General features: G+C 45.2%; 2 protein-coding genes across 6 annotated transcripts in view; one reads left to right on the top strand and one right to left on the bottom strand.

Annotated features, from left to right (window-relative positions):
- AK9 (adenylate kinase 9) overlaps positions 1 to 19,974 on the bottom strand; it is a 212,329-nt gene extending 192,355 nt beyond the window's left edge. For all 4 annotated transcript variants that reach the window (XM_075340057.1, XM_075340058.1, XM_075340059.1 and 1 more), the window contains exons 1-2: positions 19,716 to 19,974; positions 7,964 to 8,089 (exon numbers count right to left, since the gene is read on the bottom strand). In XM_075340057.1, the coding sequence (XP_075196172.1) occupies positions 7,964 to 8,080 (117 nt within the window). In that variant the 5' untranslated portion in view covers positions 8,081 to 8,089; positions 19,716 to 19,974. The remainder of the gene's footprint in view (positions 1 to 7,963; positions 8,090 to 19,715) is intronic.
- FIG4 (FIG4 phosphoinositide 5-phosphatase) overlaps positions 19,852 to 25,775 on the top strand; it is a 384,735-nt gene continuing 378,811 nt past the window's right edge. For both annotated transcript variants that reach the window (XM_075340061.1, XM_075340062.1), the window contains exon 1: positions 19,852 to 20,067. The gene's annotated coding sequence lies outside the window, so the exon portion shown is untranslated. The remainder of the gene's footprint in view (positions 20,068 to 25,775) is intronic.

Here is a 25,775-nt window from a genome sequence, read left to right as displayed (position 1 = left end):
GTCACCTGCACAGATTGTTTAATGAGCGGCCGGCTTTTTCAAAATAGTAAAAGCCGCCGCAGCAGTGTGAGCGCCGCGCCGGGGATCGAGGAACGGTGAGTATGAGAGAGGGGGGGAAACTTCAGTCACTCGGGGGATTAGCGGTCACTGGTGAATCCTTCACAGGTGACCGCTAATCAGTACTCGACACAGACAGAGCCGCGGTATGAGGATAAAGTCGGGTGAAGTTCACCCGAGTTCATTCTCAATGCGCAACTCTGTCTGCTGTCAGCCGACATTTATAAACGACATTGTGCATTACACACACGGACATTCCACACGGACATTCCACGTACACATACACGTTAATTCCACACGCACACACGGACGTTCTACACACAAACACGGCTAGCATACGCAATTCACACAGGTGCCACACGGACCATAAAAACGGACACAAAAACGGGACACGGACCCGAAAAACGGCCCGTAACACACGTGCGTGTTTTTCACGGATGTGTGAAGGGGGCCTAAGACAAAGGGTGGTCATACCAAATATTGAATTCATCTATATTCTGCTTCTATTAATTCAATTTGCTTAATAAAATAACGATTTCCATTTTTTTCAATATTTTTATTTTGCAGGGGTTTTTTCCACACCTGTCTAAAAGTTTTGACAGTGCTGTACATGTAATAAACCAGAAGGGAAAATGTCACATTGAAACTGAAGTCATGTTGTTACAAAGCAGGAAGGATGTTGATATACAGGTTCATAGGAAATTATTCATTTTAGCTTTATTTTTCTAAATCCCTGCCCATTTTAGACTTAGGGGTACTTTGTACACTACGACATCGCAAGCCGATGCTTGCGATGCCGAGTGCGATAGTCCCCGCCCCCGTCGCAGCTGCGATATCTTGTGATCGCTGCCGTAGCGAACATTGCTGCTACGGCAGCTTCACATGCACTCACCTGCCCTGCGACGTCGCTCTGGCCGGCGAACTGCCTCCTTACTAAGGGGGCAGGTCGTGCGGTGTCACAGCGACGTCACACGGCAGGCGGCCAATAGAAGCGGAGGGGCGGAGATGAGCGGGACGTAACATCCCGCCCATCTCTTCCTTCCACATAGCCGGCGTGAGCCGCGGTGACGCAGGTAAGCTGATGTTCCTCGCTCCTGCGGCTTCTCACACAGCGATGTGTGCTGCCACAGGGGAACAAGGAACAACATCATACCGTCACTGCAGCGGCATTATGAAAATGCCGGACCCTACACCGATGATACGATAACGACGCTTTTGCGCTCGTTAATCGTATCATAAAGGATTTGCACACTACGATATCGACAGCGACGCCGGACGTGCGTCACTTTCGATTTGACCCCACCGACATCGCACCTGCGATATCGTAGTGTGCAAAGTACCCCTTAGTGGTCAAGGGTGTGATCCAAATCAGTGATACAAGAAATGTCAATTACTGATTAGGACTGCTAAGCCCAGTTTTTTCCCCATAAACTTCTATACCAATCTGTTCTGCTCCTTTTGCTCTATGGCATGTTGTCGATCAATTGCATGGCATTGTAAAGCTAACTCGTTTTCTTTACACAACAACTTCATCTTTGTACAGTCAAAGATCTCGCACATGCGTTTCTTCACAGCTTGGGCAGCAAATTTAGGATGATTTTAAGATGACAAAACTTGTGAGGAGTACTCACCTGGGATAGATAACAGAATGTGAGGCCGAACTTGTCTGGCTAAGGCTGGTTTCACAGCAGCGTTTTGTTTTTTTTTTAACTGCGGCAAGAATGGATTTTTTGCGGCAAAACCAGATCCTTTCCAATTCGTTGTCATTTCAATGCATTTGCAATGGAATCACGGCAAGATGTGGTCACTTGCGGTTGCGTGCGGCATACACTGGATCCGGTGTTTTGCGGTAGTTTATCTTTTTTCAAAAACGCTACTTGTAGCGTTTTTGACCTCGGACAAAATACCGCATATCACTGGATGCGTGATATTGCGGCTGTACCTTCAATGCTGTTCAATGATCACCGGATCTTGCTCTACCGGATGTCACCACATTCTGATAGGCAGGATCCTGTTGTCTGTTCTGAGCATGTTCAGAAAGAAGTTCCTCCCCCGTGCTTTCTGATATACTAGAGCTGCATCGGTTGAAGAAGACAGAAGAAATATGACAAAAGACCAGGATCGTGGAGGGGTGAGAGGGAGTAATAAAGATGGAGTCCCTAAGTGTGTCTGTGTATTTATTTCTAATAAAGTGTCTGTGTATTTATTTATATTAAAGTATTTTTTCTCTGTGTGATGTCTTTTTTTTTAACCCTTTATTGGAGATTCTTAATGGCCAGGTCAAACTTGGCCTGACATTAAGAATCTCGGGTTTTATACCAGCTGGTAAAACAAAGCTGGTGCCACCCGACACCTGGGCGGCTGGAAGAGATACAGTGCCAGAAGATGGCGCTTGTATGGAAGCGCCATTTTCTGGGGCGGCTGCGGACTGCAATTTGCAGCGGGGGGCCCAGAAAGCTGGGGCCACCCTGAGTTGCGGATTACAATCCCCAGCTGCCTAGTTGTACCTGGCTGGACACAAAAATTGGGCGAAGCCCACGTTGTTTTATATTTGTTTCATGAAATATATGAAATAATTAAAAAAAGGGCTTCCCTATATTTTTGGTTCCCAGACGGGTACAAATAGGCAGCTGGAGGTTGGGGGCAGCCCGTACCTGCCTGCTGTACCTGGCTAGCATACAAAAATATGGCGAAGCCCATGTCATTTTTTTTTAGTTTTTGGGCACAAAACTTGAAAAAAAAAAAAAAAAAAAAAGGGCTTCCCTGGATTTTCCATTGCCAATGAAGATAACACCAATCAGTAGGGGTTGGCAGCCAGTAGCTGCTTGGGTTACCCTTAGCAATAGAAAATGCATCAGGAGCCCATGCATTTTTTTTTTTGCCCCTAACCCTAGGATTAGGGTTATGTGTTTGGGGTTTTTTTTTAAATTTTTTCATGAATTTTAAAAAAAAAAAAAAATTGACATGGGCTTCACCCATCGAGCACCCGAGCATTTTATTGCTCACTGATAAGTGCTCCTGACCACACAGACTCCAGTGTCGGCCGATTACTTGTTCTGTGTCCCCCTGCATCTATCGGAGCAGCCATAAAAAGTAGAAGTAGAAGGATCCGGTAAAATAACATCCGGTGACTTGCAGTTGCATGCAGTGCACTTTGAATACACAGGATTCGGTCAAATGCGCTTTGTGGTATTTTAGCTACAGACAAAAAACGTTGATGTGAAACTAGCCTAAATAAGACAGACAGACAGACTCTGTCTAGTCAATTAGTATATTAGAAATCATAAGATAAACACCGATGCTACAGAAAACAATGGAGCTGCTGATGATCAAGCTTCCACTGAATCATATGTGATAGTGTGCTAGACCAGGAGATACTGAGTAGAGAGTGTTCAAATAGTGTTAAAAACACTGCTTTATTCTCCCCCTGGAACGTAACTGCACAAAAACTGACAGGGCTACACAATATGAGTACTACTCACTCAGAATGCACAAAGTTCAAGACTGCAGATGATTCCAGCAGGTGGTCCGCTCGGCCCACAGTTATGCTGAGAGTTCCCTGGTGCAGCTGAGTTGAAGGGTTAACTGTACCCGCAGGAATGTGTGCAGGGAGGATGGCAAAAAAGTACACGATACATACCGGAGCGCCCCAGCCGGTGGTGTCCCGGCTGTAAGGAAGTTGCATGTAAAGCAGCGTGTGACGTCACAGGGTTAGATGGTGAGCACTGTGGGCTCACACAGGTTCCAAAAAACACCAGGGAACTCTTAGGCTATGTGTCCACGCTGCGGAAAATGCGCGGATTTTGCCGCGGATTTCTTGCGGAAAAGCCGCGGATTTTCCAGAAATCTGCAGCACAGCTACTCCCCAGCCATTTCTATGGCATTTGGGAAATGCTGTGCCCACGCTGTGGATTTTTCCGCAGCGGAAATCGTGCGGAAAAATCTGCAGCATGTCAATTATTGTTGCGGATTTCTCCGCAGGGTCCCATATACTTACCTGCCTCACCGGAGTCACTTTCTCCGTCCGGTGTACAGAAGCGCGGTGAATCCAGGTACAGGATGGAAGAGGTGGGCGGAGCCTGCACGAGCTCCGGTCATGTGACAGCCGGAGCTAGTTCAGGCCCGCCCACCTTCTCCTGCAGACGCTGAGAGAGTGACCCGGCTGCCGGAAAGCGAGGTGCTGCATGATGGAGGTAAGTATGAACTCCCCCGATCACTGCAGCACTTGTTCTGCATTGAGGATGCAGTGCCGAAGCCATGGTACTGTATCCTCAATGCAGAATGCCCGCACCATATCCGGAGGACATTCCGCAGCATAGAAACAGACAAAAGTTGTGGTGCTGTTTCCTGGGAGCACCTGCGGAATGTCCTGCGGATATATCCGCAGGACACTGTCCCCATGGGCACATAGCCTTAACATCACCGTGAGCCGAGCGGACCACCTGCTGGATTCATCTGCAGTCTTGAACTTTGTGCATTCTGAGTGAGTAGTACTCATATTGTGTAGACGTTTTCGTGCAGTTACATTCCATGGGGAGAATAAACTATCTGAACACTCTCTACTCAGTATCTCCTGGTCTAGCACTATCACATATGATTCAGTGGAAGCACTGTTTTATTTCTTATCACGTTTTAATCCTTTTATCTAGGTGGTCTGCACACAGGACCACTTGATCATCAGAACAAGGAATCCTAAGAAAGACACCATTCAGTGAACCCAATGGGAAAAGATGCAACCCAGATAATACATCGTATTACCAATTATTGATATAAATCAAGAGATTTCCAGTAAATGTAGTGAGACCTCCAATACTATCCAGGACCACTAGATGGCACTGAAGGTCCCAAAAAACAGTGCTCAGTAAATCAATAGTAAACTGTCCAAAGCAGAGCATTTAATGACAAAAATTGGCCTAATTAGATTGGAGATATCTAAAGGGCTGATCAAACTTACCCATGATGGGTGAACTAGGTGGTGTAACCGTGCCCCAACGCGCATGTTTTGTTATCTCCCTCGGGGGGCACGTTTCTTAAATTTTTTTGTTTACTTGGTCTTTGCGCTTTTATATTTAATTTTGATAGATTATTTACTCTTTCCTCTTGCTATATAAATTTTTGTAATAAAAATATTTTATATTTTTGCAAACAGGTTTCATTTGTATTTATTATTTCTTTGACCAGGGCCTTCATTACATTTTCCCCTGTTCTCTCTTTGGTTGGTATTTTATGAATTTATGGGAGTAGTTTTTGGCCACTTGTTAACATGGTCCTCCTATCTGCCCTTATTCGTTTTCCACAATGGTACAGTAGTAACTCCTGGGTTTTCAGGCCTAGATATAAACACACGTTCCCATACCTCTTGCTGGAGAGAATCTTAAAGGGAATCTGTCACAAGGTTTTTGCCACCTAATCTAAGAACAGCATAAGGCCTCCGACACACATCCGTGCCTCCGGTACGTTTTTAGTACGTTTTTGCACGTACCGGCGGCACGGAGACACGTACACCAATGCTACCCTATGGTAGCAGGCACACACATGTAAAACCACACGGAACGTTTGTGTCCATGTCCGTTTGTACGTGTGTGCGTTTTCCAACACGCTGACATGTCCATTTTTCGCCGGCAGCACGGGTGTCACACGGCCCGCACCCGTACCACACGGATGTAGGGTGGATGCGGTCCCGTGTGACATGCGCCGGAGAAAACTCATGTGTCAGAGAAAAAAATAACAAATCTTTACTCACCTTCTCCAGCCCTCCTGTCTCTGCCGCTGCTGTCACTTGCTGCTGACCGCCGCTCATTATGCTCATTGAATATTCACTTCACTGTGGCCGTCAGCAGCGGGGAGTCGGCAGGGCTGGAGACCGAAGATTAGTACCCTGGACAGCAGGAAGGACCACGTGAGTATGCAGATTACCGGTTCTCCGTGTGTTATCGCGGATAGCACACGGAGAACACACGTGGCCCGCACGTACCGGAGACATATGCTTACCTACACGCAACACGCAGGGAAAACACGTGTCTCGCGGCACATGCGTGAATTTCACGTGAGTGTGGCAGAGGCCTAACATAGGGGCAGAGATCCTGATTCCAGTGGTGTGTCACTTACTGGGTTGCTTAGTGTAGTTTTGATTAAATCACTGTTTAACGTCTTCACCCACGGGGATATTTTCCATTTTTCATTTTCATTTTTTTTCCTCCCCTTCTTCCAAAAGCCAAACTTTTTATTTTTCCATCAATATTGCCATATGAGGGTTTATTTCTTGCGGGATGAGTTGTACTTGTGAATAAAACCATTAGATTTACCAAATGATGTACCGTAACGGGAATAAAATTCCAAGTGCGGTAAAATTGCAAAAAAAGTGCAACTGCACGATTGTTTTGGGGGTCTGTTATTCATTGTGTTCACTACATGGTAAAACTAAGGTGTCCATATGATGCCTCAGGTCATAGATACCAAACATGTATACTTTTATCTGAGGGGTTAAAAAAAATGATAAGTTTATTCCCCCAAAAATAACGCTTTTGTCGCCATTTTCCTAGACCGGTAGTGTTCTCATTTATTGGGTTCTGGGACGGTGTGATAGCTTATTTTTTGAGTATTGAACTGTCATTTTTAATTATAAAATTTTTGTGCAGATGCTACTTTTTGATCGCCTGTTATTGCATTTTAAAAAAAATTAGCAGTAACCAAAAAACAGAATTTTGGCATTTGACATTTTAGTTCTCACCAAAGCATGTACCGATCAGATTGATTGATTGTATATTTTGATTGGGCATTTCTGAACACGGCGATACCAAATATGTGTTTATTTTGTATTTTTATATTGTTTTATTTTCAATTGGGCAAATGGGGGTGATTTTAACTTTAAGGGGTTTTTTTTATATCTTCAAACTTTTTTTTTTTTTACATTTTTGATTTATTTTACTAGTCCCCCTAGGGGACTTTATCACTGCACAGTCTGGTCACCTGTTTATTTCTGCTGATCAGAGCAGCATCGCTTTGATCATCAGAAATGCAGCGTTCCTGTGTGAATGGCTCTCACAGGAAATACGTCATGCTAGTGTCAGGGGTCATCAGCTGACCCCGCACTACCATGGCAACCCATTGGCGGCCCCTGATCGTGTCACGGGACAGCAGATAGTGGCGGAAAACAGCGCGATTCCCACTGCGGCCATTTAAATCGCGCTGTCAGTATCTGACATTGCAATCTAAGTGGTAAGCAGGTGCAAGTGGATCTCTGATCATCAGAGGACTACTTGGCATGCTGCTAGGTAGTCCAGCATATTCATGAGCTCTGTATAACTGCTAGATCTGCAGCAGAGAAAACATTGATTTTATCAAAATGACAGCAAATAGCTCAGTAAGTGACACATCACTGTAATCAGGGTCTCTGTCTGCATATTATGCTGCTCTCAGATGGCGTAGCAAAAACCTGGTGACAGATTCCCTTTAAATGGAGTAATGTGGTAAGTAGTGGTCTTGTTCACTGACCAACAAGAAAGTAATTCGATATTGTCCAAAATTATATTCTTGACCTTGTAAGTCCAGACCACCTTATTCCTTCCATATCTTCCCTTCATGGGGAAACAGGAAGACAGCATATGATACTTAAACTTTCCAAACTACAGTAAGTACTGCATGGCTTCAGGTAATGGCAGATATCAGGATTATGACATAAGAGCATATTGCTGATCTATATTGTATGGATCTGTAATACAGCACCCATAGAAATCTATGGGCCCATCCTGTACCATAAGTACCACAAATGATTAAAAATGGGAAACTGAAATGAAAAGAACACATGTCCATTAAGTACCGGTAATAGAATTTACTGGTAAAAGTTTAGTTAAAGTAGATACTAGTTATTATATGACTAATCAAAAACTATATAAAGAGGTCTTACTGGCTTTCCAACTATAAGAAAACAGGTGGGTTTGGAAGAAAGAAATGCTCTCTCGGTTTCATTTTCTTCAAATGTGTCTGCGAGTGGAGGTATATGGGTGTTCTCTTCTTGCGCCATTGTAAACTCCTAAAAAGTTAACAAAGCATTTTAATAATAATAATAATAATAATAATAATAATAATACAGTAATAAAAAATAATTTTATTTATATAGCACCAACATATTCCACAGCACTTTCCAATTGAGTGGGCACATGCACAGACAATAGAGACATTACAAAGTAACATTGTTCAACAGTTACAGGAGGAGTGAGGGCCCTACTCACAAGCTTACACTCTATAAGGAAATAGGGGGGATACAGTATCTAGAACACACTGGTCATGTATGGTCCAGGCATCAGAATAATAAAATAGTGGTTTTCAAATAAGCTACATAGCCGTCATCAGCCAGTTTTTGTCTCATTACAGTTATGAAGTACAATTGGCTGAATGGATGATGTGGAGACAAAATTAATTGGATGAACCAGATTCTGAGAAACATTCAGAAAGCGGGGACAGGGAAAAGTTAGATTAGTGAGATGAGGCAATGAGAGGAGGATGCTAGTTTTGGAACCCTTAAAAAAACAATATCATGACTAGGGTGATTTTTTTATATACTATATTATATATATATATATATATATATATATATATATATATATATATATATATATATATATATATATATATCTATATCAGTGCCTACAAGTAGTATTCAACCCCCTGCAGATTTAGCAGGTTTGATAAGATGCAAATAAGTTAGAGCCTGCAAACTTCAAACAAGAGCAGGATTTATTAACAGATGCATAAATCTTACAAACCAACAAGTTATGTTGCTCAGTTAAATTTTAATACATTCTCAACATAAAAGTGTGGGTCAATTATTATTCAACCCCTAGGTTTAATATTTTGTGGAATAACCCTTGTTTGCAATTACAGCTAATAATCGTCTTTTATAAGACCTGATCAGGCCGGCACAGGTCTCTGGCGTTATCTTGGCCCACTCCTCCATGCAGATCTTCTCCAAGTTATCTAGGTTCTTTGGGTGTCTCATGTAGACTTTAATCTTGAGCTCCTTCCACAAGTTTTCAATTGGGTTAAGGTCAGGAGACTGACTAGGCCTCTGCAACACCTTGATTTTTTCCCTCTTGAACCAGGCCTTGGTTTTCTTGGCTGTGTGCTTTGGGTCGTTGTCTTGTTGGAAGATGAAATGACGACCCTTCTTAAGATCCTTGATGGAGGAGCGGAGGTTCTTGCACAAAATCTCCAGGTAGGCCGTGCTATCCATCTTCCCATGGATGCAGACCAGATGGCCAGGCCCCTTGGCTGAGAAACAGCCCCACAGCATGATGCTGCCACCACCATGCTTGACTGTAGGGATGGTATTCTTGGGGTCGTATGCAGTGCCATCCAGTCTCCAAACGTCACGTGTGTGGTTGGCACCAAAGATCTCGATCTTGGTCTCATCAGACCAGAGAACCTTGAACCAGTCTGTCTCAGAGTCCTCCAAGTGATCATGAGCAAACTGTAGACGAGCCTTGACATGACGCTTTGAAAGTAAAGGTACCTTATGGGCTCGTCTGGAACGGAGACCATTGCGGTGGAGTACGTTACTTATGGTATTGACTGAAAACAATGTCCCCACTGCCATGAGATCTTCCCGGAGCTCCTTCCTTGTTGTCCTTGGGTTAGCCTTGACTCTTCGGACAAGCCTGGCCTCGGCACGGGTGGAAACTTTCAAAGGCTGTCCAGGCCGTGGAAGGCTAACAGTAGTTCCATAAGCCTTCCACTTCCGGATGATGCTCCCAACAGTGGAGACAGGTAGGCCCAACTCCTTGGAAAGGGTTTTGTACCCCTTGCCAGCCTTGTGACCCTCCACGATCTTGTCTCTGATGGCCTTGGAATGCTCCTTTGTCTTTCCCAAGTTGACCAAGTATGAGGGCTGTTCACAAGTTTGGGGAGGGTCTTAATTAGTCAGAAAATGCTGGAAAAAGAGATAATTAATCCAAACATGTGAAGCTCATTGTTCTTTGTGCCTGAAATACTTCTTAATACTTTAGGGGAACCAAACAGAATTCTGGTGGTTTGAGGGGTTGAATAATAAATGACCCTCTGAATAAACTTTTCACAATTTAAAAAAAAAAAAAAGAAGAAGAAATAACATTCTTTTTTGCTGCAGTGCATTTCACACTTCCAGGCTGATCTACAGTCCAAATGTCACAATGCCAAGTTAATTCCGAATGTGTAAACCTGCTAAATCTGCAGGGGGTTGAATACTACTTGTAGGCACTGTATATATATATAAATATACACACACAGTACAGACCAAAAGTTGGGACATGCCTTCTCATTCATACAGTTTTCTTTATTTTCATGACTCTGAAAATTGTAGATTCACATTGAAGGCATCAAAACTATTAACACATGTGGAATGAAATACTTAACAAAAAAGTGTGAAACAACTGAAAATATGTCTTATATTCTAAGTTCTTTAAAGTAGTCACCTTTTGCTTTGATTACTGATTTGCTCTATTGGTATTGAGTCGAAAATCTTTCAACTGATCTTGTAAATAAAGCATTTTAAGAGCTTATATAAGCAACTCAACAAGGCAATGGGTCTATAGCTTGATGGATTATCTTCAGGATTCTCAAATTTTAACAATGCAATTATTTTGGCATGCTTTAATTTACTAGGGACTTGATCATTTTCCATAATATCTAAGAAGAACTTTGCCAGCCATTTTTTCACATAAGGTCCACAGTTTTTGAGAAATTCAGGATGGATTCCACCAGAGGCGGGAGCTGTGTTAATTTTGGTTTCAATAAGGGCAATTTCAATGTCACAGGTTATAAAAGAAGTTCAGTTCAGTTCAGTTGGTGCCACTGATGATTTTAGTAGCTTAAACTTGTTTTTAACTTCTATGGTGTGAGCTCGGACTTTTGGGCTTCTTGAGATGTTCCCAATGTGTGTTGCGATTTGACTTGGAGTTATAGCATTAGTTTTCTGTTTTACTTTACGATTTCCTTGTAGTTTTCTTAAAAGAGACCATGCTTTTCTACTGGACCTTTTAAAGTCCAAATTCTCAACTGTTTCCATCCATTTAATACAACGTGCTGCATTCAGTTTGTTCAATTCCTCACCGATTTCACCATTTTTCACTCTCAAGGAATTATCTGTACAGTTGTTCACATTCATCAGACCATCCTGGGATATATTCTTTGCGAAAGCCACGTGGTATTGATTTCTTTGCAGCTGTAATAACTGCTACTGATTGGAGGTATACAGCCGATACACTTATCAAGGTGATCTGCAAACTTCTTCCAATTGGCATTGGCAAGATTCCATCGAGGACACAGATACGAAGTTACAAGAGGAATAGATACTCCAATAGTGATGATGACAGGGCGATGTTGGCTACAAAGGAAATGTAACACATCAAGATGTAGATAGAGGTTGATTGTTTCTATTACATAAGACAAAACATAAGTCAGGATTATATCCTCTCTGCCAGGCTGCTGACTGGAAAGTTGGAAAGCTGTTTGCGTCAAAAACGAGGAATTTGTTATGCGCTTCAGACCAGTTTACCAGATGCTCGCCATTGTCATCGTTGCTAGCATATTGCGAGAGCTCGTGGTGGCTATTAAATTCTCCTATGTATACAGTAGGGTGTGGGTGAACATGAATGACTTCGGTGGGCCATTGTACTGCAGGAGGTTTGTAAATATTAACAATTGTGATATCGCCAACTTTGCTCACAACTTCATGAATGTCATTTTCAACAGATGTAGATACAAGCATTGCGTTTTCAATGTTACCTTTCACATATGTGGCTACACTGTAATGAGTCATATGTAGCACCAATTAGATCAAAGCCATAGATGGAGCCACGAACTAGGAGTTGATCATTTTCAACATGCGTTTCCTGAAGAACAAGTACATCTAGTTTATCAGTGAGGAACTTGTGGAGGAAAACACATTTTCAGCGGCTAACACCTTCAGTATTAATTTGACAGATTTTCACACGTGCAATATTATTCGGCCCCTTTAAGTTAATACTTTGTAGCGCCACCTCTTGCTGCGATTACAGCTGCAAGTCGCTTGAGGTATGTGTCTTTCAGTTTTGCACATCGAGAGACTTAAATTCTGGCCCATTCTTCCTTTGCAAACAGCTGGAGCTGAGTGAGGTTGGATGGAGAGCGTTTGTGAACAGCAGTTTTAAAATCTTTCCACAGATTCTCGATAGGATTCAAGTCTGGACTTTGACTTGGCCATTCTAACACCTGGATACGTTTATTTGTGAACCATTCCATTGTAGATTTTTCTTTATGTTTGGGATTATTGTCTTGTTGGAAGACAAATCTCTGTCCCAGTCTCAGGTCTTTTGCAAAGAAGAAAGCCGCGGAGACACCATCACGTGTTTCTCAACGCTGGCAGGAAACTAGCCAGGTCTTTCACCGGGAAGGAACAACCACGGGAAGGGCAGTCTCCAGTCAAGGAGACCACCTATACCAAACATGGTATCCATCCACAGACAGCCGTTTCGGGGTATTTGCCCCTCATCAGTGTGGAGTAGGAATCTGGCTAGTGGGGGCAATGCCTAGTATAAGACTACTTAAGCAAGCATTGTTGACCTTAGGGAGATCAACATATCCACTGCGGAGACACCATCACGTGTTTCTCAACGCAGTGATTCTAGAGCATTGCCCCCTGGGAAGTATGCAAATAAGAAAGCCGCGGAGACACCATCACGTGTTTCTCAACGCTGGCAGGAAACTAGCCAGGTCTTTCACCGGGAAGGAACAACCACGGGAAGGGCAGTCTCCAGTCAAGGAGACCACCTATACCAAACATGGTATCCATCCACAGACAGCCGTTTCGGGGTATTTGCCCCTCATCAGTGTGGAGTAGGAATCTGGCTAGTGGGGGCAATGCCTAGTATAAGACTACTTAAGCAAGCATTGTTGACCTTAGGGAGATCAACATATCCACTGCGGAGACACCATCACGTGTTTCTCAACGCAGTGATTCTAGAGCATTGCCCCCTGGGAAGTATGCAAATAAATAAATAAATAAATAAATTCTTATTTACATACTTCCCAGGGGGCAATGCTCTAGAATCACTGCGTTGAGAAACACGTGATGGTGTCTCCGCAGTGGATATGTTGATCTCCCTAAGGTCAACAATGCTTGCTTAAGTAGTCTTATACTAGGCATTGCCCCCACTAGCCAGATTCCTACTCCACACTGATGAGGGGCAAATACCCCGAAATGGCTGTCTGTGGATGGATACCATGTTTGGTATAGGTGGTCTCCTTGACTGGAGACTGCCCTTCCCGTGGTTGTTCCTTCCCGGTGAAAGACCTGGCTAGTTTCCTGCCAGCGTTGAGAAACACGTGATGGTGTCTCCGCGGCTTTCTTATTTGCATACTTCCCAGGGGGCAATGCTCTAGAATCTCTGCGTTGAGAAACACGTGATGGTGTCTCCGCAGTGGATATGTTGATCTCCCTAAGGTCAACAATGCTTGTTCAGGTCTTTTGCAGACTCCAACAGGTTTTCTTCGAGAATGGTTCTGTATTTGGCTCCATCCATCTTCCCATCAATTTTAACCATCTTCCCTGTCCCTGCTGAAGAAAAGCAGGCCCAAATCAGGATGCTGCCACCACCATGTTTGACAGTGGGGATGGTGTGTTCAGGGTGGAGAGCTGTGTTGCTTTTACGCCAAACATATCGTTTGGCATTGTGCCCAAAAAGTTTGATTTTGGTTTCATCTGACCTGAGCACCTTCTTCCACATGTTTGGTGTGTCTACCAGGTGGCTTGTTGCAAATTTAAACAACACTTTTTATGGATATCTTTGAGAAATGGCTTTCTTCTTGCCACTCTTCCATAAAGGTCAGATTTGTGCAGTGTATAACCGATTGTTGTCCTATGGACAGACTCTCCCACCTCAGCTATAGATCTCTGCAGTTCATCCAGAGTGATCATGGGCCTCTTGGCTGCATCTCTGATCAGGCTTCTCCTTGTTTGAGATTACAGTTTTGAGGGACGGCCAGGTCTTGCTAGATTTGCAGTGGTATGATACACCTTCCATTTCAATATGATTGCTGGCACAGTGCTCCTTGAGATGTTTAAAGTTTTGGAAATATTTTTGCAACCAAATCCGGCTTTAAACTTCTCCACAACAGTATCACTGACCTGCTTGTTGTGTTCCTTGGTCTTCATGATGCTATCTGCGCTTTAAACAGAATGGTGAGACTATCACAGAGCAGGTGCATTTATACGGAGACTTCATCACACACAGGTGGCTTATATTTATCATCATCAGTCATTTAGGACAACATTGGATCATTCAGAGATCCTCAATGAACTTCTAGAGTGAGTTTGCTGCACTGAAAGTAAAGGGGACGAATAATATTGCACCCCCACTTTATTTATTTTTTTAAAAAAACTTTAAAGTAAGCAATAAATAACGTTCAAATTCACAATTATTTCCACTTGTTGTTGATTCTTCACCATAAAATTTAAAGTTTTATCTTTATGTTTGAAGCCTGAAATGTGGGAAAAGGTTGAAAAAATCAAGGAGGCCGAATACTTTCGCAAGGCACTTTAAATGTGTATCTCCATTTTCCTAATCTGTTTTTATTTTCTAATTAAAGTTGTTGTTTTTTTTTTACTTTTTGTACATGATCAAATAGAGCAATATGCTAAGTGACCTATGCAGAGGTTGTAGAGAAATAATAGAGTTGCGGTTGGGAATCCAAAATTCTACTCCATCTTATAAAGGATGGGTATGTCCGCACGCTGCGTTCTGGATTTGTCAAAAAAAAAAAATGCACCCTCTTGCAGACTTTGACAAATTTAAACACTGCATTTGACAAAAAAAAACGCGGTAAAAATGCACACGTTTTCAATGTGTTTTTCCTGCGTTTTGGACAGTGCGTTTTTAAAGGAGAAATAGAATATGATAGGATAGTATTTGATAGATAGGTAGAATACATAGATAGATAGAGGGATAGATAGAAAGAATAGATAGCATGACTGCCCGCAAACAGCAGACAGAGACAGAGCCATGCCATGAGAATGAACTTGGGTGAACCTCTAAAGTCAGTGCCAGGACACAGGCAGTAGTGCGGGGCCCGCAGCTGTGACGTCAGAGCTTCACCTGAGTTCATTGTCATCGCGCTGCTCTGTCTCTGTGTGCTGTCATGAACTCGGGTGAACCTCTAAGGTCAGTGCCAGGACACAGGCAGTAGTGCGGGGTCCGCAGCTGTGACGTCAGAGCTTCACTTGAGTTCACTGTCATCTCGAGGCCTGATTTGTGGTCACAGGTGAAGGACTCACCTGTGACCGCAAATCAACTGAATGAGGGCACCGCTGATCGCGCGGCTCACTTCAGTTGCTGCGTGGAGCTCACAGGGAGCGGTCGTGCTCTATGGCCGCTCGCTGTCAGCTTCCGATGTAGCAGAGCTGAAAGCGTCGCGGGACCTCGTGTGGATTACGTCGGACCTAAATGGGTGTTTGGTGGGTTAATAAAGTGGTGAAAGAATTTTTTTTTGTCTTTTATTCCAAATAAAGGATTTTTTGGGTGTATGTGTTTATTTACTTTCACTCCACTTACTTTCGCGCCAGTGATCGGTAAGTATGAAGGAGAGAGAGAGAGATAGAGAGAGAGACCAACACCGACAGAAAGAGAGAGACCGACATTTAGCTTTAAATGCTCGATAGCCGGAGGGTTTAAACTATAGAACAGATCTTATGTATTTCTATTAAAGAGAGATTTGTTTTTTCTCTCCTCATCTCCTTCTCTATATAATATATATATATATATATATATATATATATGAGCCATCTACAGAGAATTCTGTGCCTCATGTATATATGTTTCATATATTATATGCCTTTTATTAAATATATGTCATGGTAAATTGTGGAGTTTTGAAAATTTCCTAAAATTTGAATGAATATGCCCTAGACATTTTCTATACAATATATTGTGAAGGGTTTAACTGTGTGGACAATTAGTAATTATTGCTTTATTGGGTGGGTATGTGTTTTTTTTATTTTAAATGGGTTTTTGTGAGCTTTTCTATGTCTATGACTAAAGGGCACTTTACACGCAGCGATATCGCTATCGAGCGTACTCGCCCCCGTCGGTTGTGCGTCATGGGCAAATCGCTGCAGAATTATGGATTTAGATGGCTTTATTGAATCGGCCCAGTTTTGCCTGGACACTGAACTAAGCAAGGGGTCTTTTACAAGGGGCTGCTGATAAGTTTTTGGCTTTACCCAGAAAGAAACGAGATAGGATGATGAAACTTTGCATTTATTCCACATACTCTCCACTGATGTCAACACACTTTTTACATCAGTATTCCAAGTTCTGTTAGCCTAGCAAAAAGAAGGATTTCGGTTGTGCCTCAAACCAGGCATCCGTAGCAGCCATGGCATCAGAAATGGTGTGAAATGTGTTACCCTTGAGGTGTTTCTTCACGTTTGGAAACAGATGATAGTCGGAGGGAGCTAGATCTGGTGAATAATGTGGGTGGTAAACCAGCTGGAAGCCCAGCTCTGCCAGTTTTGCAGTGGTCGCTTGTGCAGTGTGAGCGGAGGCGTTGTTTTACAGAAACAAGTTTCCTTTGGACAGCTTGCCGTGCCTTTTGGCCTTCAGAGCTGCCTTCAATTGGCCCAAAAGTTCAATGTAATACCTTGCATTGATGGTGGAACCCTTTTGAAGGTAGTCCACTAGCAGCACACCCTCCTTATCCCAGAACACAGACGCCATCAACTTAGTGACTAATGTTTGCATCCTGAACTTCTCTGGACGAGGAGAACCACTGTGCTTCCAGTCTTTTAACTGCTCCTTGTTTTCAGGGTCATACAAATAAATCCAGGACTCATCCATAGTGACCAGTCGATACAGGAAGTTCTTATCAGTTCGGAAATGCTGACAAATTGACCGGGAAGTTTTCACACGCATACTTCTCTGATCTGTTGTCAAACATTTGGGGACCCACTTTGCAGATAGCTTCCTCATGTCCCAATGTTTATGGATAACGACACACACGTTCACGGAAAATCCCCATGATGTCTGCTACTGCTTTAGCTGAAATTCGTCGATTCTCCTGTATGAGGTTGTGCACAGCATCGATGATCTCCGGAACAACAACCACTTTCAGTCGTCCAGGACATTGGTGCTGAAGTGACCCGTTTTCAATTTGGCAACCCAGTTCTTAACTGTAGAATATGAAGGGCATTGATCCCCCAATGTCTGCCATATATTACCATGAATATCCTTCGTGGACTTTCCTTGCAAAAACAAGAATTTCATCACTCCTCTGCTCTCAGTTGCTGTGAATATCGCATTAGACTCCGCCATTTTGTTTTCCCGCGTGCGTAGTACACTGTTGCCATAAGCAACAAACACAAAATTTTGAAAACATATATTAGACACATAAGGCTTTCCTGTGATGTAAAATTTGTTACCATAGAAACAAAAAAAAAGATCAGAAAGCCAAAGACTTATCAGAAGCCCCTCGTATATATATGCCATGCCCATCAAAAAATGCTAGTCACATTTGAGCTGTGACCATGAAGTGCATCAGACATAGTGAAATAATATCCCCACTCCAGTAACATATCCCTGCACCAAAATCCTCTTTACAACCAGTGGAAAAAACTGGCAGCAATGCAGAATGTCAGTCAGTATTGGGGTCCAGCCCCGCAGCTTTGGTTTGCTGGCTGTATGATATGACCATTAGTTTAACCCTTTACAGATAATTTAGCGGCCTCATAACAATGCTAGCACAGAGAATGAAAGGATTTTTCCCCAAAAATGCAATTATCCTCTATAAATCCAATCAGGATAACTTGCTGATTGCTGGGAATTCAACCATGGGGACAATCCTGAGGACAGGGCTCCACAGCTCCCTAATGGTACTGCAGGAAATAGCTGAGTGCCGTCCCATAGACAGTGATTACAGAGGTGGTCCAACATGAGCGCCTCCATTTATTGGACTGCAGCTGGACAAAGAGAACCTTTTTTTTGGAATAACCCTTTCACGGACACCTTCGGCATTGTAATCGCAAGTAAGCCACTCATCACATGTATTATTGATCCATAGGATAAAATGGTGCAATCCTGACAGGTCTGTGACGGCTGATCTGAAGCAAAAAACAAAGAGAAAGAATGTGCAAAAAAGTGGGATCACCGGGTAAATAATGTACAAAAATATCTTTATTTAAACATAGACACAAGTACCACATTAAGTAAAAACAATTAAAAAGCATACAGCTTAGGAAAACACACACTGAGGGTGCCAATGGTATGACTCCCAAAGACAACCTCAAACCCTCAAAAAGCCAGAACCCCACTTAAGATGGAATGATGAAATAGGTATATAAGCAGTGTCCATGGACCAGGACAGTCAGCATAACAGATAAGTGATAGACAAGAGTCAAGCTGACATGCCTCGGTCAGAACCAAGCTAGATTGGCAATGCACGATAGTAACAGCACATAATAATATCAGCAGTAATAAATGTAGTGCTAAGCACAAATAGAGAGGCCAATACTACCTACAGATGGACACACAGGGGGGCAAAGGCATAGCAAGGAGGGATGAGGAACCAGCCCCACGCGTATCGCTACAAACAAGGTGTAGCTTCCTCAGGGGGAAAAAAAACCCTTGACTCTTGTCTATCACTTATCTGTTATGCTGACTGTCCTGGTCCATGGACACTGCTTATATACCTATTTCATCATTCCATCTTAAGTGGGGTTCTGGCTTTTTGAGGGTTTGAGGTTGTCTTTGGGAGTCATACCATTGGCACCCTCAGTGAGTGTTTTCCTAAGCTGTATGCTTTTTAATTGTTTTTACTTATATGTGGTACTTGTGTCTATGTTTAAATAAAGATATTTTTGTACATTATTTACCCGGTGATCCCACTTTTTTGCACATTCTTTCTCTTTGTTTTTTTGCTTCTGATTTTTCTAATGTGCTAAGTGGCTTAGATCCCTTTTTAATATCTATTTACTTATCCTTTGGTGCCCTCCCTCTCTTGTCATTAACCGTGACGGCTGATCTGTGCACATCATCCTGCTCAGCACAGAGCCCCCAAAGAGCGAAGCCCCCACAGAGCAGAGCCCCCCACACTGTAAAGCCCTCCATAGTAGAGCTCCCCATACAGCCCCCAGAGTAGAGCCCCCCATAGTAAAGCCCACACTGAGCTCCCCATATAGCCCCTGAGAGTAGAGCCCCCCCATACAGCCCCCTGTGTGTAGCCCCCTATAGTAAAGCCCCCACTGAGCTCCCCATATAGCCCCTCAGAGTAGAGCCCCCATACAGTAGAGCCCCCATACAGTAAAGCCCCCAATATAGCCCCTCAGTCAGAGTAGAGTCCCCATACAGTAGAGCCCCCATACAGTAGAGCCCCCATCCAGTGATGGCGAACCTGTGGCACTCCAGCTGTTGCAAAACTACAATTCCCATCATGCCTTCACAGCCAAAGCTTTTGCTTTGAATGGCCAGGCATGATGGGAATTGTAGTTTTGCAACAGCTGGAGTGCCACAGGTTCGAGCCCCCCAATATAGCCCCTCAGTCAGAGTAGAGTCCCCATACAGTAGAGCCCCCATACAGTAGAGCCCCCAATATAGCCCCTCAGTCAGAGTAGAGCCCCCATACAGTAGAGCCCCCCTCAGTATATACTCACACACCTGCGCCCCTCTCTTTCCTCTCAGCCTCAGCACTGATTTGTGTACAGCCCCATCATCTCCATGGCGACTGCTCCGCCCACCCCAAACTAACTTCTATGTGCCGGTCACGTGAGGCGCGCTGCCCCGTTACGTGTCGGTCACAGCAGAGCTCGGTTATGCTCGATGAATACCGGATGTCCCCAGCCACTGTGCCGCACTATAGGGCAGCGCCGGTCTCCAGTGACACTGAATGCTCTAAATAACCGCTGTATAAGGCTCCCGAGACAGTGCCTGCAGCGTCAGAGCGCGTGACGTCACTACGTCATGACGGCCAACGTCTGAACAGAGCTGATGTTCCAAGTCTGTGGTACAGGTAATAAACAGCTGACTACGGAGGGGCGGGAAGGGCTGTGTGGACCGGGGGGTCGTGTGTGACAGTCTGCGGCAGGCATGGCTGTGTGTGTGACAGACTAGGGCAGGCATGGCTGTGTGTGTGACAGGCTAGGGCAGGCATGGCTGTGTGTGTGACAGGCTAGGGCAGGCATGGCTGTGTGTGTGACAGGCTGCGGCAGGCATGGCTGTGTGTGTGACAGGCTAGGGCAGGCATGGCTGTGTGTGTGACAGGCTGCGGCAGGCATGGCAGTGTGTGTGACAGGCTAGGGCAGGCATGGCTGTGTGTGTGACAGGCTGCGGCAGGCATGGCTGTGTGTGTGACAGGCTAGGGCAGGCATGGCTGTGTGTGTGACAGGCTGCGGCAGGCATGGCTGTGTGTGTGACAGGCTAGGGCAGGCATGGCTGTGTGTGTGACAGGCTGCGGCAGGCATGGCTGTGTGTGTGACAGGCTAGGGCAGGCATGGCTGTGTGTGTGACAGGCTGCGGCAGGCATGGCAGTGTGTGTGACAGGCTAGGGCAGGCATGGCTGTGTGTGTGACAGGCTGCGGCAGGCATGGCTGTGTGTGTGACAGGCTGCGGCAGGCATGGCTGTGTGTGTGACAGGCTAGGGCAGGCATGGCTGTGTGTGTGACAGGCTGCGGCAGGCATGGCAGTGTGTGTGACAGGCTAGGGCAGGCATGGCTGTGTGTGTGACAGGCTGCGGCAGGCATGGCTGTGTGTGTGACAGGCTAGGGCAGGCATGGCTGTGTGTGTGACAGGCTGCGGCAGGCATGGCTGTGTGTGTGACAGGCTGCGGCAGGCATGGCTGTGTGTGTGACAGGCTGCGGCAGGCATGGCTGTGTGTGTGACAGGCTAGGGCAGGCATGGCTGTGTGTGTGACAGGCTAGGGCAGGCATGGCTGTGTGTGTGACAGTCTGCGGCAGGCATGGCTGTGTGTGTGACAGGCTGCGGCAGGCATGGCTGTGTGTGTGACAGGCTGCGGCAGGCATGGCTGTGTGTGTGACAGGCTAGGGCAGGCATGGCTGTGTGTGTGACAGGCTAGGGCAGGCATGGCTGTGTGTGTGACAGGCTGCGGCAGGCATGGCTGTGTGTGTGACAGGCTGCGGCAGGCATGGCTGTGTGTGTGACAGGCTAGGGCAGGCATGGCTGTGTGTGTGACAGGCTGCGGCAGGCATGGCTGTGTGTGTGACAGGCTGCGGCAGGCATGGCTGTGTGTGTGACAGGCTAGGGCAGGCATGGCTGTGTGTGTGACAGGCTAGGGCAGGCATGGCTGTGTGTGTGACAGGCTAGGGCAGGCATGGCTGTGTGTGTGACAGGCTAGGGCAGGCCTGGCTGTGTGTGTGTGACAGGCTGCGGCAGGCATGGCTGTGTGTGTGACAGGCTAGGGCAGGCATGGCTGTGTGTGTGACAGGCTAGGGCAGGCATGGCTGTGTGTGTGACAGGCTAGGGCAGGCATGGCTGTGTGTGTGACAGGCTAGGGCAGGCATGGCTGTGTGTGTGACAGGCTGCGGCAGGCATGGCTGTGTGTGACAGGCTGCGGCAGGCATGGCTGTGTGTGTGACAGACTAGGGCAGGCATGGCTGTGTGTGTGACAGGCTGCGGCAGGCATGGCTGTGTGTGTGACAGGCTGCGGCAGGCATGGCTGTGTGTGTGACAGGCTGCGGCAGGCATGGCTGTGTGTGTGACAGGCTGCGGCAGGCATGGCTGTGTGTGTGACAGGCTGCGGCAGGCATGGCTGTGTGTGTGACAGGCTAGGGCAGGCATGGCTGTGTGTGTGACAGGCTAGGGCAGGCATGGCTGTGTGTGTGACAGGCTAGGGCAGGCATGGCTGTGTTTGTGACAGGCTAGGGCAGGCATGGCTGTGTTTGTGACAGGCTAGGGCAGGCATGGCTGTGTGTGTGACAGGCTAGGGCAGGCATGGCTGTGTGTGTGACAGGCTGCGGCAGGCATGGTAGTGTGTGTGACAGGCTGCGGCAGGCATGGTAGTGTGTGTGACAGGCTGCGGCAGGCATGGTAGTGTGTGTGACAGGCTGCGGCAGGCATGGTAGTGTGTGTGACAGGCTGCGGCAGGCATGGCTGTGTGTGTGACAGGCTAGGGCAGGCATGGCTGTGTGTGTGACAGGCTAGGGCAGGCATGGCTGTGTGTGTGACAGGCAAGGGCAGGCATGGCTGTGTGGACCGGGGGGCCGTGTGTGCGAGACATTCCTCCCAATTTGTTCCTGGGGGCACCTGATAATCTGTGACTAGTGATGAGTGAACCCGTGGATATTTGGGTTTGCCGAACCAGCATGGAGAAAAAAAAAAAAAATCAGGTTCGACAGCTGAACTTGATCCCAGAGAAACCTTATATAAGTCAAGGGGGAATTCAGGTTTGGGGCTGTAAAATGGTTGTAGTAAGGGTTAGGGGGCTGTAATAAAAACCTAATTTGGGGTAAGAGCATGCCAATTGCCCTGCAAACAAATGTGGATAGGTAAATTACTTAAAGGGAACCTGTCACTAGCTTTGGTGACTATAAGCTGCGGCCACCAGCAGTGGAATTTATATACAGCATTCTAACATGCTGTATATAAGAGAGCCCAGGCCGCTGTGTAGAACGTAAAAATCACTTTATAATACTCACCTAATGGTGCGGTGCGGTGCAGACTGGTCGGATGGGTGTCTCCGATACCGGTGCCTCCTCTTTCAGCCATCTTTGTCCTGCTTATTCTGAGTGCATAACGCTTCCTACATCATCCACACTAGCCGGCATTGAGGTCCTGCACAGGCGCACTTCAATTTGCCCTGATGAGGGCAGATCAAAGTATTGTAGTGTCGGCTAGTGTGGATGACGTAGGACGCTATATGCACTCAGGCTTCAGAATAAGCAGGACAAAGATGGCTGAAAGAGAAGGCACCTGAGAACAGAGACACCCATCCGACCAGTCTGCACCGCACCGCACCATTAGGTGAGTATTATAAAATGCTTTTTACGTTCTACACAGCGGCCTGGGTCTTGTATACAGCATGTTAGAATGCTGTATAAGAGCCCACTGGTGGTGGCCGCAGCTTATAGGCCCCAAATCTGGTGACAGGTTCCCTTTTTAAAGCGCTTCTGTTACCATTGCAATTATGGTTACATAGCAAGTAAATGAAGAAACTGAAAATTTTAACCCCACACAGAGATGATTTCAGAGATTCTCCATTAACCAACAATTTGAAAAAAAAAACCCTTAGGCTGGGGCCACACAGGTCACTAGTGTGATCCTTGCATGACACTCAGCTCATGCTGGCAGCACAACGGGAGCCGAGTGTCATGCGGGTGTCACTGCAACTGAGGTCCGATCATGCGATCAGACCACAGCTGCAGGGGACGGCCGGCACTGAGGAGGGGTGGGCCGGCACTGAGGAGGGGAGGTAGGGATTTCTCTCCTTCTCTCCTCCGTAGCCGGCTATTGCCATTCTCGCCCTGCACAGAGTACTGCGAGTGCAGTGCGATCTTTCTCTCGCCCCATAGACTCGAATGGGTGCAAGAGAAAGAGTGTCGCATTACAATCGCAGCATGCTGCGATTGTTTTTTCGGTCCGATTGGGGCCGATAAAATAATCGCTCATGGCTGCTGGGACATAGGTTAATATTGGTCTGAGTGGAATGCTCTGAAACAGCCTGTTTATCTGGTAGACCCTCACAGCTCTCATTTCCCGAGAGCCACCACACAGCACCCAATTAAAACAGAGATGGGCTACGGAACCCTATCCAAGAGTGCTCAAAAATTATACACTCCCTGACAGAAGTTCTGTCGCTTATCCATGTTATGTAAATAAAAGCTTATAACCTGACTTTAAATTCATCCATTGGTTTCATAAATTACTCTTTTGAAAGCTGAAACCCTCCCACATTTGGTTTAGGTTATGAAAATAAAGTTGCTGCAAAGCTGAAATATTGATCATGTTAATGAACACAGAAAGGTAAGATTTTGGCAAGACACGTTTTGCCGCCTTGTCATATAATGCACCCAATCCTAGTTTACATCCTCACCTATGCTCAGTAAATGATAAGTTAATTAGTGGGTGTGTATAAAAAGTAACCCAGCACCCCAGACCGTCACTTGAACTGCAACTTGACCTCTGACAACATGCCAAAAATCCACCCTGCGACCAAAGCCTTGATTATTAAGAGGCTGAAGACCAGATCCACTGCAGAGGTGGCTGGCACCTTTAATTTTTCTCAGCGTCAAGTACGAAGAATTAAAAAAAAGATTTGAAGAGTCTGGGGATGTTTTTGTCAAGCCAAGGTCCGGCAGACCCCACGAGACAACTGCTCAGGTAGAACGTTTGTTGGTTAGAAAATCCAAAGCCAGCCCCTCTTCCACTGCAGCAGAGCTCCAACAGGCCTGGTCATCTGAAGTCTGTGTCAACTAGAACAGTTTGTAGGATTCTGTCTCAAAACGGCCTCCATGGTTGAATCAGTGCTGCAAATGCTGCAGGAGACCTACTGGAGCCTGTATGGATCCAGAAAACAGTTAAGTTTGGTGGTGGAAAGATCATGGTCTGGGGTTACATTCAGTATGGGGGTGTTTGAAACATTTGCAAGGTAGAAGGCAATATCAATAGCCTAAAATATCAAGAAGTATTAACTACCTCTTACATTCCCAATCATAAAAGGGGTCAAATTCTGCAGCAGGATGGTGCTCCATCTCATACAGCCATCTCTACAACAAAGTTCCCCCTGGCAAAGCAGAGCAAGGACTGGCCAGCCCAGTCACCACACATGAACATCATTGACCATGTTTGAGGTAGGATGAAAGAGGAAGCTTGGAAGACAAAACCAAAGAATCTAGATGAACTCTGGGAGGCATGTAAGACTGCATTCTTTGCTATTCCTGATGACTTCATCAATAAATTGTATGAATCATTGTTGAACCTCATGGATGCAGTCCTTCAAGCTCATGGAAGTCACACAAAATATTAAATATGGCTCTAATGGCACCACAACCTCATTCACCAATGTTATGCAATATATGTTTGTATTAGAAGTTAATTACTTGTTTGAATTTCACATTACTTTCTGTGGGCGACAAAACTTATGTCTTGTCAAAATCTGACCTTTCTGTGTTAATTAAATGATCAATATTTCAGCTTTGCAGCAACTTTATTTTCATAACCTAAACTAAATTTGGGAGGGTTTCAGCTTTCAAAAGAGTAATTTATAAAACCAATGGAATAATTTAAAGTCAGGTTATAAGCTTTTATTTACATAACATGGATAAGCGACAGAACTTCTGTCAGGGACTGTAAGTGACAGGTGCCTGATTCATTGAGGTTTCCACTGCTTTGCTCACTCTCAAGGAGGTGACATTGACTAAAGATGCCCATGCTCCACAGGTGCCAACTCTGCGCTTTCAGCAGGGCACTAATTCTTAGACTGTTTGTTTTAACAGTTCCCACACAGGAGCCAATTTCCTGTTCCAGTGGTGAAGTCTAGTTGCTGCATTTAAAAAGATTGTAGTTTGATTTGAAATTGAGCCGGAGGTATGCAGCTAGACATGCTACTGCCAGTCCCAGCCATTTAGAATTGAAGTGGCTCATCCATGCTGATCAGTCTCTATGCTTGGAATCCAAAGCATTTATTTTGGAAAAAAAATATTGTTCAAAGCAGGCACCTATGCCTGATTATGACAGCTTTGAATAATGGAATAAGACTCTGTTTCC

This window comes from Anomaloglossus baeobatrachus, chromosome 3, assembly GCF_048569485.1.
Source record: "Anomaloglossus baeobatrachus isolate aAnoBae1 chromosome 3, aAnoBae1.hap1, whole genome shotgun sequence".
Taxonomy (NCBI): domain Eukaryota; kingdom Metazoa; phylum Chordata; class Amphibia; order Anura; family Aromobatidae; genus Anomaloglossus; species Anomaloglossus baeobatrachus.
The sequence above is the reverse complement of the archived record's forward strand: the minus strand, read 5'-3'. Positions and strand labels throughout refer to the sequence as shown.